The 20,436-nt window shown below is 32.3% G+C and overlaps 4 protein-coding genes across 4 annotated transcripts in view; 2 read left to right on the top strand and 2 right to left on the bottom strand.

The window, feature by feature from the left end:
- Positions 1–1,546: 1,546 nt before the first annotated feature.
- HELRODRAFT_84621 (hypothetical protein) lies at positions 1,547–2,806 on the bottom strand (the record flags this gene model as incomplete). The annotated part of the gene is made up of 5 exons (XM_009025096.1): positions 1,547–1,624; positions 1,778–1,938; positions 2,124–2,241; positions 2,374–2,488; positions 2,691–2,806. 5 exons carry the CDS (start codon positions 2,804–2,806, stop codon positions 1,547–1,549), a joined length of 588 nt encoding a protein of 195 aa, XP_009023344.1.
- A 551-nt stretch (positions 2,807–3,357) lies between these two features.
- On the top strand, positions 3,358–6,073 carry HELRODRAFT_113813 (hypothetical protein; the record flags this gene model as incomplete). Its single annotated transcript, XM_009025198.1, has 9 exons — positions 3,358–3,594; positions 3,807–3,968; positions 4,062–4,232; positions 4,418–4,498; positions 4,632–4,724; positions 4,971–5,065; positions 5,207–5,261; positions 5,495–5,602; positions 5,693–6,073. Exons 1-9 carry the CDS (start codon positions 3,403–3,405, stop codon positions 6,071–6,073), a joined length of 1,338 nt encoding a protein of 445 aa, XP_009023446.1. The 5' UTR covers positions 3,358–3,402.
- Positions 6,074–8,522: 2,449 nt separating this feature from the next.
- HELRODRAFT_113810 (hypothetical protein) lies at positions 8,523–15,126 on the top strand. The gene is made up of 17 exons (XM_009025197.1): positions 8,523–8,904; positions 9,150–9,217; positions 9,555–9,649; positions 9,768–9,855; positions 10,012–10,160; positions 10,302–10,341; positions 10,567–10,664; positions 10,870–11,001; positions 11,330–11,511; positions 11,779–11,914; positions 12,308–12,475; positions 12,711–12,812; positions 12,941–13,078; positions 13,204–13,323; positions 13,403–13,554; positions 13,728–13,863; positions 14,085–15,126. Exons 1-17 carry the CDS (start codon positions 8,666–8,668, stop codon positions 14,148–14,150), a joined length of 2,109 nt encoding a protein of 702 aa, XP_009023445.1. The 5' UTR covers positions 8,523–8,665; the 3' UTR covers positions 14,151–15,126.
- A 217-nt stretch (positions 15,127–15,343) lies between these two features.
- The window catches only part of HELRODRAFT_176969 (hypothetical protein), a gene marked incomplete at both ends in the record, with an annotated part of 5,936 nt that continues 843 nt past the window's right edge, over positions 15,344–20,436 (bottom strand). Inside the window, 10 exons of the mRNA XM_009025196.1 lie at positions 15,344–15,506; positions 16,556–16,669; positions 16,907–16,966; positions 17,287–17,546; positions 18,027–18,121; positions 18,859–18,959; positions 19,218–19,401; positions 19,530–19,605; positions 19,815–19,963; positions 20,101–20,347. Coding sequence (XP_009023444.1) covers positions 15,344–15,506; positions 16,556–16,669; positions 16,907–16,966; positions 17,287–17,546; positions 18,027–18,121; positions 18,859–18,959; positions 19,218–19,401; positions 19,530–19,605; positions 19,815–19,963; positions 20,101–20,347 — 1,449 coding nt within the window. The remainder of the gene's footprint in view (positions 15,507–16,555; positions 16,670–16,906; positions 16,967–17,286; positions 17,547–18,026; positions 18,122–18,858; positions 18,960–19,217; positions 19,402–19,529; positions 19,606–19,814; positions 19,964–20,100; positions 20,348–20,436) is intronic.

Raw genomic sequence — 20,436 nt, 5'->3', positions numbered from 1 at the left:
GTGTGTGTGTGTGTGTGTGTGTGTGTGTGTGTGTGTGTGTGTGTGTGTGTGTGTGTGTGTGTGTGTGTGTGCCTGTATGTATACTAACACTTCTAATAGTTTACGTAATAAAAGTTACTAATAAACGATCCGAGTTTTAGACGAAAATCATGATTATAGTAGCAGCAGTAGCAGTAGTAGTAATAATAATTATTATAATTAATAATAATAATAATTATTATAATTAATAATAATAATAATTATCATTATTATAAAATAATAATTATAACTATAATATTAATGTAATTTGTGTACCTCAATCAATTTTGACTAGATGAAATTTTTTTGATGGATTAATTTCGAAACAAAAAGACAATAATAATAATAAATAAATATTAAATAAATAATAATGATAATAACCACAGAAATGACAAAAATAGTAACGGTACATGCAATAATAAAGTTAATGCTGGTAGTGATGTGTTAACGATAGCAAATATAATAATTGATAATAATAATATATATATATAATAAATATAATATAACTGGCATTTTTAAATTACATTACATGGCGATATATCGTAGAAATCAATGATGATTGTAATGGAGTGAGAAAACAGAGTTAGTTAGATAGATAGAGAAGAGAGAGAGAGAGATGAAGAGAGAGAGAGAGAGAAGATAAACATGATAACAATGAAGATAGCAGAGATTTTTTTTTTATTATCCTTCACAATGCAGTTCCGTCAAACTCAGAGCCGCTTACACGAAAGGATGCACACCAAACCTTCAATGTTGTACACTAAACCTGTAAGGTTGTACACTATTCACACCACACATATATGCATATACACACTATAGACACGGGTACGTAGTCTTTGAGTCTCATATAGGCAGTATTCGAAGCATGCCATCGCGTAATAGTAACGCGTGACATGGCGCTTCTACCGACTGAGCTAACTCGGTGGCCACCATTGGCATACAAGCAAGCACGATGACGAATGATAGAACACGAGATTACGTTACTAAACATAAATAACCTTGACTAAAATAATAGCAGTGATTAAAGAAACGATGATAACGACGATGACAAATGATAATAACCACGATCGTGATGATGATGATGAGGACGAAGACGATGGCGGAGTTATAAAAATAAAAAATTAAATTAAAGTAATTAATTAATATAGCAAGAAAGTATGTATAATTGGCCAATTATTATCATCATTTGTTCGTATATGGGGTAAAAATAAAATTCCGATGATGAAGATGATGATGACGACGACGATGATGAGAATAATGAAATGACGACTGCAACTACGACACAACTAAATAAAAAAAGTGTCACTAAACAGACATTTTTCTCTTCTATTAATTTTTAATTACACACGGATTTATTTAAATATATACATATATATTTAAAAAACTATTATTTATTTATTTATCCATTCATTTATATATATATATATATATATATATATATATATATATATATATTCATTTAATTATTTATATAATTATCATTACAATGAATTTTGACGTTTGAAAATAGCGACCAATAGGAATAATCCTACAGAAGGGAACACTTCCTAATTGGTCGAACTGTTGGCTGTGGATTTAGCACTGCCCTTACTGCCTCATCAAAAACCTGTGAAAATTTTCGAAAAAAAATTTGCATAAAGAAAAATAGTAACTACCAAAAAATGAAATCTAATTCAGTAAAAAAAATTTAAATATCCCAACCAAACTCTAAAAAAAAGCCAACCACATCCCTAATTTTCAACCCCATTCTAAACCCTACTTGTTTAAGTCCTCTCTGAGTTAAAGCAGAGCATTCTAGATACTTGACAGCCCTGATTTTAGACGCCATTTTGATTCCTTGTTCCCTTTTGACAGGTGATAAATTATTGTTGGCCAGCTGCGTGATCACGTCCTTATCTTCTCGAAGATCTATTTTGGTGCCTGGTCATGTGATGTTGGATGGAGTTTTATGAATTTATAGTGGTTATTGTGTGTGTTTGTCTGTAGTAAGTTTGTCAGATGAATTAAAAAACAACAAAAATTGACCAATCAACTAATTAACTAATTAACCAACCAACCAACCAACTACCTGACCAGCCAATCAACCAGCTGACCAACTAACCAACCTATAAGAAGGACTGCAGCATCGGGGCAATGATGTTTAATCTCTGGACACCATTTTGTGTTGATGTTCTCAAATGAAGATGGACTCACAACACTGAAGCAGATCAAGAAAACATCAGTCTGATGGCCATTTTGAAAGAAAACTAAATTTGATTATTAAATATATTTTTATATTAAATATATTTTCTTTCTTAAACAAACTGACAAAATTCCTAATCCCAAACTAGCAAAAAACCCAGAAATTGAACCTACCTGGGGATAAGAGAGAGGTCGTAGTCTATCATAATCTTCCTGGCCTGCTGTATCCCACAACCCCAAACTTACTGGAACACCATCAACCATCATAGAACTTGTGTAGTTGTCAAATCTGTAGTAAAAACATACATTTTAAATATTTATTTAGCAGATTTAATTAATCTTTAATGAAAAAATGAATCTATGAAGTATGAAGACACATAATTATTTTATCAAGATGTTATATTGTTATGGTGTATCAGTATGATGTAGAAATACCTGGAAATAATTTTATTTACATTTTAAAAATAATTTAAAAACAAATCTACACTAACACTGTGGGGACATATTCTCCTGGAAAGCTGTCAGTGGTGTAAGAAATGAGCATACACGTCTTTCCCACGGTACCGTCCCCAACGACAACACATTTTATTGGTCGACCCTGTGCCATATTGTATGTTAATCGGGGCTTTCTTATTTAATCAGTTAATTTTTATTTTAATTTTGGGCTAAACTCTAAAGTTGTCTGAAATGAAATGTCAAGCTAGCAAGTTGTGCATATGAATAAATCAGAAATACGGATTGATAGACTTTTACAAATAAATTTTAGGAAACAAAAATTAACAAATTGAAGATAGAACGTTCGTTCGTTAAATCTTATTAAATTTAAATATACTTAATTAATAATTTAAATAAATAAATATCGATTTTGTTGGCAAAACAAATAATTAGACTGTTACTGCCACCTAGCATCACTTAATGTCGTAACTTTAAATTTTAATTATCAAAATTAACTTTAACAAATTTTCAAAGTTTTAAGCGGAATAGTTTATTTCTAACGCACTATTCGTAAAATAAAAAAGTTCGACAGGTAACATTAAAAATAGAAAACTAATTGACAGTTGAGCTCCACTTGATTTAGTTAAAAGTTATAAAGATTAAATTAACTTTTAAGCGCAATTTGCCCGAAATTTGAGAATGTTTTTTTCGGAGGATCAAGAACCGAAAGTTTTTTAATTTACCAATTTGCGTGTTTTATTCTAAAAAATGTTTTTAGTTACAAAATTTATTCGTGAAAAATCTGTATTTTTGAGTCGATTTTATTCTGTTCGCGTGCGATTTGCACCAAGCCCGACCGGTCACATTCATCTGGGGAGTCTTCGGACTGCCCTGTACAACTACCTCTTCTGCAAGAGTCACAGGGGAAAGTATATACTCCGGATTGAAGACACTGATCAGGTATGTCGTTCAATTGATCACGTTTCAATTGATTGATTGAGTGAAATGAAAGAAGTCCAATTGTCCTATTGGTTGAATAATTTTTTTATAAACAATTCAGTTTGAATTGTTTGTGATAAAAATTGAAAAATTAAATTATCTTATCTGTTTATAATTATACCCACTATTAATTAAATTAGCTGACAGTACTAACTAATGAATAATTGAATCAGACAAGAGTTATTGATGGGGCCACTGAACACCTGATTGACATGTTGAAGTGGACCGGCATTGAGTTTGATGAGGGCCCACACATTATCGGGAGTCAACATGGTCCGTACATCCAGTCACAAAGATTACATATTTATCAAGAATATTCCAACCACCTGTTAAAGGTATATACTTATTAAAAGTCAATTTTTTAATTCTTTTTTTAAAATGTATTTATAAGCACTGATTAACAAGCATATCTCTCTTTAATTTCATAGACTAACCAAGCCTACAAGTGTTTCTGCAGCTCTGAACGATTGGATTTGTTGAGGAGGCAAGCGGCCAGTCGTGGGGAAGTTCCCAAGTACGACAACAGATGTCGCCATCTGTCACAGAAAGAAATGGATAAGAAATTAGAGACCAACTTGCCATATGTTATCAGATTCAAAGTTAGCCATCATCACTTTCATTCACGTTTAAAATTCTGATGGCTATTAAATTTTCAAATAAAAGACATCTCATAGTAAATTATTTGTAATATTTCAATTGAATTGAATAATTAGTAAATAAATTTATTAATTGACTAGTTAATTAACTAATTAATTGATTAAATACTAATTAAACATGATTCAAGTTAGAACACTACTTGGAATGCTGGCAAGATGCAGTCTATGGCCCAATACATTATGACGTGGCTGCCAATGAGGGTGATGTTGTATGTGTTTACTGGTAAAATTCCAAATACTAAAATGAAAGTTTTTTTTATTTTTAAGAATACTAAAACATAATTCTTAAATTAAAAATTAGTTCGTGAAATATTTTTTTTCCCGTTTTCTTTTCCCTTTAAGGTGATTCTAAAATCTGATGGCTATCCAACCTATCATTTTGCCAATGTCGTAGACGATCACCTCATGAATATAACACACGTTCTAAGGGGCGTGGTTAGTTTTGTTGATTGACATTTCGAATTTTGTACTAAGAATAACTTCATTTATATTAAAAGTAGCTATATCTATCTGTTTTTTAGAGTTGGATTTATAGAAAGCATTCAATAACAGTTGTTCAACAGTTACTAATATACTTTATTAGCAATATATGTATTGGCTAGAAAATTGGTTCACTCTTACGTCAATTAGCTCTGCATATCTTAGCTAGACAACTGATTAATATGTAAATTTATTATTCAGGAATGGCAGGTCTCAACAGTTAAGCACCTCCTACTTCACAAGGCCTTCAATTGGACTCCTCCTACCTATGCTCATCTTCCATTATTGCAAAACAAGTGTGTATGTGTGTGTGTGTGTGTGTGTGTGTGTGTGTGTGTGTGTGTGTGTGTGTGTGTGTGTTTGTATGTATGCATATATTGATTATTATATAATGATTATATTTATATTATTATAATTATATCTACTTATTTGATTAGGGATGGCAAGAAATTTTCAAAGAGACAGAATGACACACACGTGGAACATTACAAAGTAGGGCATTGATTGATCTGTAGAGTTGTGTTAATTTAATTAGTTGATAAATAATATGGATGAATGAATCAGTGATTGATTGATTAATTGATTAATTAATTGATTAATTAATTGATTGGGTGATTGATTAATTGAGCGATTGATTGATTGAAAGAACAAATGCATGAACTATTGTAACAATCCCGATGGCAATTTTTAATTCAATTTAAATTTTTCAAATAATTTCTTTCTAGAACATGGGCTACTATCCGGAAGCAGTATTGAACATATTGACGAACTCTGGGTCAGGGTTCAAAGTTCAAGACACATCGGGGATGTCCCTGCCCCAGCTGATCGATAACGTGTGTGTGTGTGTCTCTGTGTGTGTCTCTGTATGTGTGTTTGTGTACTTTTGACATTTCCTCCGTCCTAAATTTCCTAATTTCTTTCAGTTTGACCTGTCCAAACTCCACACGAACTCTACAAGGGTTGATTTTGATCGACTGGCTGACTTCAACAGACTCGCCATACAACGAAGGCTGAAGTGTGACAAGTCTAAAAGTGAACTTATAGAACGTTTGAGAAGAATTTTGGAGGAGAAATATTTCCAAAATGGCAGTTCTACGACGTCATCATCGTCATCATTGTCGTCATCATCAGTTTTGTCATCAACACATAAGACTGAGGATTTTAATGATGATAACTATCTAGCTAATGTTTTATATAACACCCAGGTTATTATTATTATTATTATTATCATCATCAACATTTTCTTTAATTATTATCAAAATTATAATTATTGTTATTATTATTATTATCATGTCATAGGATAGGATTAGTTTTCTGGATGATTTACTGAAACCAGAGTTTACGTTTTTATGGGAGCTACCACATCAGCCACAAGAACGTGGAAACGGTGAAACAGCAGCATCGTCGTCATCAGCAACATCGTCATCATCGTCGTTATCGCCATCACCATCGTTCTTATCATCATGTAATGTAAGTGAAGATTTTGTCAGACATTTAATAAACAGTCTTAAAACTTTCTCAAAGAGCACTCCTTCGTCATCATCAACGTCATCTTCGGCGCCGTCTACGTCATCATCGATTACGTCATCGTCCTCACTCTCTTTATCATTATCATCATTAACGTCGGTTGTTAAGAGTGCAATTGAAGAGAGTGAATTAAACTACGGTGACGCTATGAAGTTTTTGAGAGTAGCGTTATCAGGACCGAAGGTTATCATTCATTTATTCATTCATTCATTTGTTCATTCATTCATTCATTTGTTCATTCATTTATTTGTTCATTCATTCATCTACTCATTCACTCATTTATTCATTCGAATTTCATTTACTCATTCACTCATTCATTCGTTTTTTCATTCACTCATTCGTTTATTCATTACTCATTTGTTAAATAAATTCATTCACTCGTTCATTCATACATTCAATCATTCATTAATTAATTCAATTTTTCACTCATTCAATCATCTATTTTTTCATTCATTCCTTCATCCATCCATCCATCCATTCATTCCTTCATTCAGAAAGGGCCATCAGTGGCGGAGATGATGATGATGTTGGGCCTGGAGAAGAGCGTGGAAAGAATTCAGAAGCACGTTAATCATCATTATCATCAACAACATCATTATCATCATCCATAATAATAATAATAATAATAATGATAATAATAATAATTAATAATAATAATAATGATAATAATGATAATGATAAAAGAACTCTAATAAGAATAGCGACAATAACATTAACAATATTTATACTACTACTATTATAACAATGATAATAATGTAAATGTTAATAATAATAATAATAGTGTAAATTTTAATAAAGATAACAATAATAACAACCAATCATCATTGAGGCCATCGTCGCCATCTTCATCACCGTCAAAAGGATGCACGCCGTTGCATAAACAATTTGTCATCCAACCAATAACACGCATTCTCTATTTTTATTATTATTGTTGTTATTGTTATTATTGTTGTTGTTTTCGATTATTATTATTATTATTGTGATTGTTATTATTATGATTATTGTGATTATTATTATTGTTGTTGTTTGATTAATGTTTGTGAAATAGATTGCTTTTCAGTAATAATAACGAGACTATGATGATAATGATGGTGATGATCATAGATAAATCACACACACACAACAAACACACACACACACACATATATATATATATATATAGAGAGAGAGAGAGAGAGAGAGAGAGAGAGAGAGAGGAGGATGATAGAAATGTTGATGAACACTGGCGGATCCAGGAGGGAGAAACAGGGATGCACCCCTCTTCACCAGACCGTGAAAGAGGAAAATGTTGAAGATCCCGTGTAAAATATATTAAGACAGTTAGCAGTTTAAAGGTCATTAACTAGAGAATTTTGAATTTCCTAACCAACTGAAACCGGAATAAACGGAAATTTCGGGAATCACTAGAGAAATAGTCGTCAGGTTTAGAATGTTAAAATCATCTCCCCAACGCAATGTTCCGGATCCGGCGCTGATGATGAAGATGATGATGGCGAAAATGATGATTACTAGTTATGATGTTAATGTAAGAAAGGGTGTTGATTGACCGTAGCAATACAATGATAATGATGGCGATGATGATAAAAGCCTAGGATGGTGATGATGCTGACGACGACGACGATGATGATAGAATCTGTTTCACGAATAAACTAATTAATTCGATGTTATTTTGAATAATATTTTGCCCGTAAATTAAAAAGTTTAAAAGTGCTTCCAGATGATAACTAATCTCTCTCTCCTCTCTCTCTCTCTTTCTGCTTTTTAAAACAATCTGTCGAGTTTTTCTTCTCTGCTATGTTTTTCACTTATTTATTTCCAGATTTTTCCATCTATTTTCGAGATAAGGCTATGCATATGTGATGATAATTTCATTGGTGAGAATGATGATTACATAGATTGTAATATGGAATAAGAATAATGATAAATCTATTAAATCATTTAATAGATAATAATTAACGTAATAATAGTAATTATAATAATAATGCCGAGTTGGTGCTAATAAGAATAAAAGCTATTTTTTCTTTTGCTTTTAACTTTCAAAGAGAAAAAACCTTATGAAAATTTGTACACAGACATTGTAAATGCATGCAATACATTGAGGTACCTGTCAGTGTAGAAGTTTCATTCATATAATACTGATGCGTTTTTATGAATTTACGCGCTTCTCCTGAATATATAATAGTTTTCAGATGAAAAAATCAACGTAATTATGCTACCCTAACGCGTTAATGATCAATTATGTGTTAGTGTAAGGTGTTAAAAAATTATGCGTTAAAATATTTTTTTAAAATTAACTGATATTAACTTTTAAACGGCATTTTTTATTCTGCAATAAGTGCACGAAAGTTTTTCAAATAAACCGTTTAATAATGGCCATAAGTGGCGTGTTTTTTAAAAAGAAAAAAGATAGAAACTTGGAATATACTGGTAATACGTCAGATGAAATAATTCCGAAGTTTGTACAACCGGTCGGTGCGTTTTCTAGACCTGATCAAGAGCTTTCACCAGGCCTGGATACAATGACGGTACTAATCATCGCAGGCGGATCGTGCTTCATTGTCATTTCACTAATTGTCATGTTTTTCTTGATTAGAAAGAACAGGGGGCTGTACGTTATTTTATCGTTTTTTCATTTATTTTAAATAAAAAATTTTTTTTTTATTTATTTAAAAATTAAAAATTTTTTTTAATGATTAATAAATTAATTGTTATTAAAAACTAACTAATAGTTTTGGGTATATAATGTGTTGTATAATATACGACCCACAAACTGATTGGCGAATTATTTGGAAAAGATTCATTAATCTTTCTAATTTCAGCTAATTGTGTATCATACATATTCATATCTTTCAGCCCCATGCTTCCGACGTGTCTGTCAAAGAAAGAGACTGCCATCACTGATAACAGAGCAACAAAAAAAAGTTAGTTGGTGCCATCAAATCCAACTATTTAGGGTTTTTCACCCAGATAAATATTCATATTTTTTAGATCTTAGATGTTTCTTTTAAATTTGTCCTTTTTTTATAGCTATTTAACTCAGAGTTATGATTTAATTTAATTACTTTATTAATAATATTTTATGTTTCAAGTAATTGTTAAGATGTTCAGCACTGCTGTAGAATTGACAATCGTATGCAATGTGTGTGATGCATTGAGCTATTTGTTCGCGGTTTATTCTCAGAAAAATACTAATTAAATTAGATCAATTGAAAATACAATATAAAGTTAATTAATTAATTAATTAATTATGTTAACTAGATGCAGCTCAGAAGATGGCTGACATAAAAATAGAAAACCTCCAAGATTATATTGATGAATGCAAATTGAAGGGAATTTTTGTCTCTGAATTTGAGGTTATTGATTGGTATGCTTATTCTTTCTTTCATTCATTTATTTATTTATTCATTTATTTATTTATTTATTATTTATCGATTTGATCTTACATTAATTTTTTCAATAACTTTTATCCAGAAACTGCCAGATGATGATGTACGCTCGTGTTTTGAAGGCTCTAAACCAGAGAATGCTGACAAAAATAGATTTGCTAATATATTACCATGTTAGCAGGCTTAATATTGATTGATTGGTCGGTCGGTTGGTTGGTTGATTGGTTGATTGATTGATTGGTTGATTGACATAAAAACGTAGTAGACAAAATATATATACATCACTCTATCGTAATGTATCATAAATATATCAAACACCATCTATCCAGTTGACGATACATTAGTGAAGCTGCTACCTGATGATGGGGATGATGACAAAAGTGATGACGGTCATGATAATAGTGGCGTGGAAGGAGATGGTGGTGATGGTAATAGTTCTAAGAAGAGCTCCCAGTATATAAATGCTAGTTTTATTAAAGTTAGTTTTTTCTCATAATTATTTTATTGTTGTTGTTGTTGTTGCTATTATTATTCTCGCTATTATATTTTTTTTTTGGATAATTAGTTAATTGATTATTTAATTTTAATCAATTAAATGTTTTTAAATAATTTTTTCAAGGGTTATAAGAAGCAATCAAGAGCCTATATAGCTACTCAGTGTAAGAAACGTTTCATCATCGTCATCATCATTATCATCATTCTTATTATCACTATCATCATCATAATCGTCGTCATCATCAACGTCACCAACATTACAATCATCATTATCATCATCAAAAACCTTGAAGACATCATCATCATCATTAGTAGAAAATCGTCATCAACACGATTGAGATCATTATCACAATCTTCTTCTTCATCATCGTCGTCATCATCATAATCAGATCCTCTGATGTCAACGTTCACTGATTTTTGGAGGATGGTTTGGCAAAGGGAGGTTAACGTCATCATCATACTAACTCCACTCATTGAAGAGCCATCTGTAAAAATGATGATGAGGATGTGGTGATGATGATGAGGATGTGGTGATGATGATGAGGATGATGATGCGATGATGGTGACGATGAGGATGTGATGATGATAATGATAATGTGATGATGGTGACGATGGCGATGGAGGCCAACATGATGATCGTGACGATTATGATGATGATGAATAATCATGATGATGACGTTGATGATTACCAGAAATGTGATCAGTACTGGCCGGAAAACACCAAAGAGCCTAAATTGATCGAACCATTTTCCATTACCATGATTGCAGAGGAAACTTTCAGCCATTACATACTAAGGCGTCTGCTCCTTCAGCACTCTAAATTTGTTAGACTGGTTAACATAATTAATTAGCTGATTAATTGATTCATTCATTGATTCATTCATTAGTTCATTGATTCATTAATTAACTCATTCAATAATTAATTCATTCGTTAATTCATTGATTAAGTAGTTAATTAGTAATAGAGAGTTTTGAAGAAGATAAGATAAGGTAATGAATAAGTAACATTGATTTGTATATTTAGATTTAGCACAATTGTTGTAGTCTATCGTGACGTCATAATTATAATCATAATCATTATTATTGAAATTATGAGAGTATTTGAACTTTTTCCTATAAAGTGCTATATAGTTTTTTTTCAAATTTCTGCAGCCAGACGACTCAGGCAGGTCGATAATTCAACTGCACTACATTTCATGGCATGATAAGTCGTCCCCTCGAAGTGCAGTTTCACTTTTAAATTTCATTTCCGTCGCCAGATACCACAGGCAGCAGCAGAGGTGTCCACCGCAGAAAAAGATGAAATTCTTGAGTCCCTTGCTGGTGCACTGCAGGTAGGCATCTCATTATCATAATTTATTCATCATTTCTTGATGGGCACTTCATTATAATATGTGTATACACATGCATACACACGCATATATGTATATGTTGTTAATAATGAATTCCACTCCACAAACGTACACACACTCATCATAAGAAGCACTGTACAAATTCACTAAATACAATACATCCATACGCTCACAGGCATACACGTAAACACATACATACAAACATACATACACACAGATACAAACACACACACACACACAAACAAACAGTGCCGGTGTAGGTCGTACTGGCACATACGTAGCACTCGATTACCTGCTGGATCAGATGATTCGAGAAAACCAGGTTTCGGTTTTTAACTGCGTTTGCACCTTGAGGAAACAAAGAATGTGCATGGTTCAAGTCCAGGTCACTCATAATTTCATCACAAAATAATAATTATAGTCATAATTATGAATAATATTAATAATCATTCGGTAATATATATCGCTAGGAGGTATCAAATACAATTTACAACTCATATACGACTTTACACGAAGCGGCCTGAGATCTCAATTCAATGCAAAGCCAATAACTTTTGCAGAAGACCATGCTTTTTTAAATTGAATTCTATGCCATTTCTTGTCAAAAATTACTCATTATAAACTAATTGAATGTATAATTTATAATAATGGTATAATGAGCTACTACTACAACTGACTTTGACTTTTCGTTACACCATCATTTTGCCAAGTGACACTAATTTGATGTATACTTTATACTGTTAGTAGTAATAATAAATTACTACTGCACGTACATTAGGAGCAGTACGACTTCATATATAACGCTATAAACGAGGCCTCTGTACTTTTTAACACCGGTGTTCCTTGCGGCGACTTCTTGCGACACTTCTGTAGCAAGGACAGCGGCTACTACAGAGATGGATACAACATTGATCCGAAATTAAAAACTGTCTCACAGCAATTCGATGTCTGTTGTTCGTTTGCTTGTTTTTGTTTTAGTAGTGGTAGTAGCAATTGTAGTAGTGGTAGTTTTAGTAGTTGTAGTAGTAGCGTTTTAGTAGTGGTGACAGTGGCAGCAGTTGTAGTAAAAGTAGTAGTAGTTGTAGTAGCGGCAGTTGTCTCTTTTATCAATAAATAAACTCGACAAAAATTTCACAATTCTGTCGTTGTTTATTCAGTCTTACAAAAAAAATTTTTTCAAGTTACTGGAGAAATTGAGGAAGATGAAACCGAAGAAGTTCATGGCTAGCAACAGCAGCTTTAAAAAAGATAGCACTAGCCTAATTAATGTTACTACTATTGATGTTAGTATCTGTAACGTTGACGTCACGTTCGATGCTCTATTGTTAATGTAATTGTTGTCATTGCGATGTTTATTATTATTCATATTGTTTTTTTCTTACTATTATTTCCCCGTCATTGTAATGGCCAGGGCTACAAGCTGATGGATGAATTTTCAATGACCACAGCCCCATCTAACGACGCCTCTATCTGTGGTCTTTGGAAGTTTATCATGAAGCAGAGGATTAAATTTCTGATTCTATTAGAAAGTCCATCTAAAATACCCAAGGTGTTTTCATTTTTTCAAAGTTAAGCTCCAAATGAAGCGAATTTAATTGTTTTGTTGATTGCTGATTATGTTAATTTATGTGGCCGGCTTATGTTAATTAACTTCCTAATCTTTACACCTTCAAGATTTTCTGGCCTAGTAAATTTTCATTGCTGTACGATTCGATAGAGGTGTCCGTTAAGAGCGAATCAAAAGAGTTTGAGTGCCTCATGGTCAGGCATTTTGACGTCACCGAAACGGGAAACGTAAGTTGAGTCAGAAAATTAAAAAAAATAAAATATATAGTTCTACATTTTTCAAGATTAATCGGTTGATTCTAATTAGAAGTACATAGAACCGCTGACGGTGACACAGTTTGAGTTGATTGGCTCAGTTTGGAAGAGTGGGTCACCGATTCCAACCAATAACAATCAATTGTTGAAAGTGATCGACAGGATAAGCATGTCATCCATTGACAAGTTTATGCTAATTTGCAAGTTGGCTCCTCCCACTTATTTACTTATAATTGTTATCAGTTTTTAACTTTATATGATCATTAATGAAATGAAAATGTTTAGCATTTAATGACTTGAAGCAAGTATTTCGTTAAAGGTAATCTTCAACTATTCACCGTTTTCAAGTGCTTTTGACTTTATAAATTATCACACAGTGATGGTTTCAGTAGGTGTGGCCTGATGGCGACTTGCATGCACATGATCGACATGATGAAGGCTAGTAAATTAGTGGACCCCCTGCTAGCTTCACGCTACGTAATCTCTGGCCGTCAACAGGCCATCGGCACGTTGGTTAGGAATTGTTAGAAAAATTATTCGCTATGAAATTTTTCATAAAAGTTTGATAACTTGCTGATACAATTTAAAAAAAAAATTGAATAAATTATCGATAAGAATAATATTAAAAGATCAAATAATCAATACTAATTTATACACATACATACATATACACGTACACACATACATACATATTCACATACAAAGTCGTACATACGACACGCATGTTCAAACAGGAAGAGTTTCGATGGCTGTACAGTTTAGCATCTGATTATATGCAAATGAAAGGGCCTTCTTCATGATTATAAAGTAATATAAATAATAGTATGAATAACTTTAATTAATTTATAATAATAATTAATATAATTAATAATAACCATAGTAATAAATAGCGAATAATTATAAATATACATGAGTGATTTTATTTGTTACTAAACGAAAACTCAGTAAATGTGATTATCATTACAGCTCGACATCATCAACATGCTCATTCTTTTTATTATTATAATTATTATACTCATTATAATTGATTTTATTATTATTATTGATATTAATATTATGACGTCATTGTTTATAAATATGCCACGCTACCGTACAGCTACATGTGCTACATATGTACGTGTTATACTTTTGTGTGTGTGTATATAGTTGTAGGGAGGAACAACTGCATAATTTAATGAATTATTTACACACACACACATATATATATATATATATATATATATATATATATATATATATATATATATAACAATAGATTTACATTTCAACACAATATTATTCCACATAAGACAATGAATTAAATAGAAGATGTGTGACAGAAGGTTTAAAAACGCTTCAATAAAAGACAAACATACGAAATAATTTCAATATACTGTGTGTGTGCGTGTCTGTGTGTGTGTGCGTGTCTGTGTGTAATACGCTGAACAACAAAAGCTATATAACCGAATAAATATTAATTTAAGACGCACAAATATTTGAACAGCTCAAATTCAATAACTAAATTTATTTAAACTGATAAATGAAAGAAATAAATTATTTGTATAAAATATTGTTATCAATAAAACATACTTCAGTTTATAGTGTAAACGAAAGTTGAGTAGAAAATCAGAAAATAATTTGCTTAGTTTTAATTTATGCAAACGGAGGCGGGTCTAAAATTGTAATGAGCCAATCAGGAATCAAATTTCTGTTTTAAAAAATTTGCATATGCAAATGTCAATCAAAGAAGTCATGTTTTTGCTATGATTATTATTATTGCTACAATTGATAATAATTTATATATGCAAAAAGTTAGTAAATAGTTTAACGCAGAATATATACATGTCCAGAATATTTGTAGTCACATATAATACAATACATACATGCTATATGCATATACAACAAAGTATACTTAGAATAAAAAAAAGGTATTATATTTGCTTAGTTTTAATTAAATAAAATTAAATATAATATAATTAAATTTGTATATAATTATAAATCTATTTATATATGATTATAAAACGAAGTTGGGGCGGTTGGGGACTTTATCGCTGACGTGACCCGAATCATTTTCATCGATGACCCGCTGCTGTGGTTGATGCCTCTGCCCAAATGTTGAATTGTCGCTGGTCTCGTCGGCTTCTATGTTGTCCTCGCTTTCGAATGCCCCGTTCTCCCTGGGTTGTTGGGATTTTTTTTAATTTTGAGTATTTTTTGGTGATATTCGATGAATTTTGAAGTGTCTTTTGATGATTTTTGATCAAATATCGATGTTTTTTGATGGATTTTTAATGATTAATTAATGATTTCGTTAAAATTTTTATGATTTCATATGTTATGACGGTATTAAATGTATTTTTACGCATTTTTTTATAATTTTGATGGTTTTAATTGAACATTTGTTGAATATTTAATGGTGTTTAATGTATTTTTGGTAACTTTTTAATAAAACTTTGATGACTTATTAATAACATTTTTGATGTATTTTTGTGAAACTGCCAAAATTTTTAATAAAATTTTAACATTCTATATTAAAATTTTGATAATTTAGATGAAAATTTTGCCCTTTGTCATTAATTTTCAGTTGAGCCTTGACCAGACAACATCTCAAACCAAACATCTAGAAATGAAATGTCGTGTCATTAAGATTTTATTTGATTCACACGAGCTATATGTGAGAACCAGCATGCTGTTAGATAGATAGGAGAGACCCCCCGCAGCGGTGCTCCATAGGGGGTCCCATCTACATAACATTACAACTACTGCATGCCAGACGCATCAATTATTTTACATTGTTGTTTGGTGTAAGGTTTATATACGTCTGTGGTGGTTTTTAAAATAAGTTATTGCTACATCAATCACACATTTGTATATGTGTGTGTGTGTTTCGTAGTTTCATACATACAGCGCTTCAGCAAATATGTCTCACATAGTTCAGTTCTTCATATCAATAAAATAACATTAATGCTATTAAAACAACAAACACCACTAATTCTTTTTTTCATTTTTTTCAAAGGTTGTCAACAAAAGTTTTAGTTTCTCACTAAAGTTTTTTTGGTTTTTTAAAATTCAAACTGTAAACGTTCAACAAAAAACTTTAGTGAGAAAAATCGAAAAAACCAACTACAGACATATTAACGCCAAACATTCGGTAAAATTTATAGAATATTGTAAAAATATATATATATATGTGTGTATGTATATATAACTAAATAATATAACCAACCATTGTATGGATGGGTCATAAGGTAGGTCCATTATAACGCTATCTTCGACGTAACCTTTCTGCTTCACAGTTAAGCCATCTCTTGGATGCACATATATAGCATTCGTCACTTGCCTTGGATGAATATTTAAAAAAATATTACAGTTTATTATATTATAATTTATTATTATATTATAGTTTATTATTATTATAGTTTTGGTCATAAATATTATTTGACTGGTAAAATTTGTTAATATTATTATAATATTGTCATGTTTATTTGACTAGCGTTTCGATTTATCGATATGAAATTATTTCATGGTTGAGGTTCCTAAGAATTGATGTTAACACTATTATTATTATTAATATTACCCGATTTCTACTGGCTTGTCGCTTTTCTTACCAGCTGCAGCTGCGATTTTGTGGCGACAGCTTCAAGAAAAAAAAATTTTTTCAAACTTTTGATTCAGAAATTAAACTGTTTCATTGTTAAATATCCCAAATTAAATCAATGATATAATATTTACTACTGCTACTACTTCTGGTAGCACTGCTTTTTCCATTACTACTACTGCTACTACTACTACTAATATTGCTACTACTGCTAATGCTATTACTACTACTTTTACTGCCAGCACAATAATTGTACAACCAATACTAACACAAAATAGGCTTTTAAAACACAAGAGATTCGTCTCTGAATAACGTGTATGTTTAGACATGGAAAAAGTTGAAAAAAAACAGAAGCCAACCAGAATGCCAAAACTGCCAGAGCGATTAGAATGGGGATTCCCAGTCCTATCCCAAGACCCACCCCCAGGGCCACAGCATTTGATTGCGATGATGACGACGATGATGATGGAGATGATGACGATGAGGACGAATTATCTATAGGTACGAATCCGTTATTTGTTGATGATGTAGATGATGATGTGGATGATGATGATGATGGTGGGGGTATTGATGATGATGTTGGTGACGTTGGTAGCGGAACCGGATTTGTGGTTTCATCCTGGAATGTGATTAAGATGGAAGAGGTTATAGTTGTAGTTTCGGTGGTAAAAGTAGTAGTTATAGTAGTAGTAGTAACAATATTAGTAGTAATAGCAGTAGTAGTAGTAAGAATAGAAGCTCTAGAAGTAGCAGCAGCAGTAGCTGTAGTAACTGTTAACGTTTTTGTTAGTACACTATCTTTACTAGTTAAAATATTGGCAAGATTAGTAGATGTTGAAATAAAAGTAGTAGTAGTAGTTGTAGTAGTTGTTGTGGTTGTTATTGTTGTTGTTGTTGTTGTTATTGTTGTTGTTGTTGTTGTAACATTAGTAGAAGTAGTAGCAGTAGAAGTAGTTTTTGTAGATGTTGTTGATGTGATTGATGTTGTTGTTGACGATGTTGATGATGACTTTGTTGTTGTTGCTGATGTTGTTGTTGTAATTGTTGTTGTTGCAGCAGTAGTTATTATAATTGTTGTTGTTATCGGCGCGAGTCTTACCGTCGAAGTGGTAAAAGAAGTTGTAGTAGTCGTTGTGATAGTAGTAGTAGTTGTAGTGGCTGTAGTTGTAGTAGTAGTAGTAGTAGAAGTAGAAGCTGTTGTTGTGGTTGATGTTTTTGTGGTAGTTGTTGTTGTTGACGTTTTTGTGGTTGTTGTAGTTGGGGTTATTGTAGTTGAGGTTGTCGTCGTTGTCGTAGTAGTAGTTGTCATGGTGGACGTTTTTGTAGTAGTAGTTGTTGTTGACATTTTTGTAGTAGTAGTAGTTGTTGTTGTTGTAGTAGTAGTGGTTGTTGTTGTTGTAGTAGTGGTCGTTGTGGTTGTAGTAGTGGTTGTAGTAGTAGTAGTGGTAGTGGTGGTTGTAGTGGTAGTCGTAGTTGTTGTTGTTCTTGGATTTAACGCTAAGAGCGGGATTTTGAAAATAAAATTTGAATTTATAATCTTTAAGCAAATAGACCTAGTTGGTAGTGACGAATTTCTGATCACAAACTTATGTAAACTTGCCATTAAAAAACCATTGTGTAACTTTAATGAAATATAAATTATTGAGGAAATGGTTAAGTGAAGAAAACAAACGAACGAATGAATGAGTGAAGAGAAAATGAAGGAAGAAATAAAAAAAATGGATGAATTAACGGACAAATGAACGAACGAATGAGTGAACAATCAATTGAAAGATCGAGTGACCAGACAAACGACAAAACGAACGAATAGAAGAATGAATGAAGGTAGGGGTAAAGGAAGAAATGAAAAAAGAAACAAATGAACGAACAAAACAACGAACGAACAAACAAAAAACGAACGAACGAACAAACAAACTGCAAACGAAACAGACGTTGTTCGGTTTGCAAGACAGAAAATTCGCAAATGTTCATGGCGTCTTTTCTTGTTCCCGGTGACATCTGAATGACCGTCACGTATCTACCTAACATCGTTCTATTTCAAAATTCGTATTATTTAATATTTCAGCAATAAATTTTATTTGATTATTAATTAATATTTGATTAACTAATTAATAAATAATTAATTAATAATTAAATTAGATTTTATTTACCAATTCACGTCAATCAACACATCACGTAAAATTAACTAATTTATGCAATATGCCATTTTAACTACATAACCAATTAACCATTTTAAAAAATCTCCATCATCGAATTTAGCGTCATGCTATTAATAATTCAACTAATGTACCTTTGACAAGGTAGGTACAAAACGGTACCCCACTCGGGTATTACGGTGTGGCTTCTGTTGTAGGTATAACATATGGAGTCTTTCTTAATGGTGGCGAGGTCAAGGTCATTGCTTACCGGAAGTTCGTCAGCTTCTTTGGTCACTACTACGGCAAAAGTTTCCATGTAGTTGTAGGCGTCAAAATCTGGACGTGGTGTATTTTTTTGGGTGGGGGCTTGCAGTGGTGGTAATGATGATAATACTGATGAAGATGGTGATGGTCTAGTCGGGATGATGATGAAGATGAAGATTCAAAAATGAACGAGAACCAACCGTTCAACTTGACATTGCTTAGGAGGCAGGCTTTTACTGGAACTTCTTCCGCAAATTCTACTTGCCACCACCCCACCTATCATCATCGTCGTCGTCATCATCATCATCATCATCATTATTTTTTTTTTATTATTATTACCACTGCTACAATTACAACTAGTAGTATAACTACTGCAACTACTACTGCTGCCACTACATTAAAAACAACAAAAACAACAACAACAGTAATAATAATAAAAACAATAATAATAATTATAATAATAATTATTATTATTAAAACGTTACCTTCCCACGCAAGCTCTTATATTCAGTGGCCGTGAAGGAGCAAGTGTTCAGCTGGCCGTCAATGGCACTGCCGGCGGGGTACTCCTCAAATTCGTTGAAGTTCTGCCTCACTAACTTCACTAACTCTTTTGATCTGGTTACGTCCGTAACTGAATATTTATTTTGTTAGTGCAATTAGTGAGTGAGCCTCACGTACGCACATTTCACTTGTCTAATGATGTATTTTAAATAATAATTTAAATAATAGTGATGATAATGATAATAATAATAATAACAATTCACTCACTGCCTCCTTTTGGCGTTCCATAGATTCGAACTTCAGCAATGGCGAGCTTATTCAAGTAGGGCTGTGCCTGCTTTTCGATTGTGATATACCGACCGAATAACATATCCGGTAGGCACAACCTCCTAACGGCCATCCTTGGAGGTGGCGGTTGGGCCCGCATGTCTAGGTAGCATACTTGTCGGTCCGGTATTAGATCGGTCGAGTCGACGATACTGGCGGATATCATGTATGCTGTGAGGTAGTGGGACTCTGTCAAGTGTTAATCGGTGTTTATGTTAATTGGTGAGGGTGACGACGACGACGATGATTGTGGTGGTGTTGGTGGTGGTGGTGGTC

This window comes from Helobdella robusta (genome assembly GCF_000326865.2).
Source record: "Helobdella robusta unplaced genomic scaffold HELROscaffold_40, whole genome shotgun sequence".
NCBI lineage: Eukaryota > Metazoa > Annelida > Clitellata > Rhynchobdellida > Glossiphoniidae > Helobdella > Helobdella robusta.
This window is presented reverse-complemented; position numbering and strand designations above follow the sequence as displayed.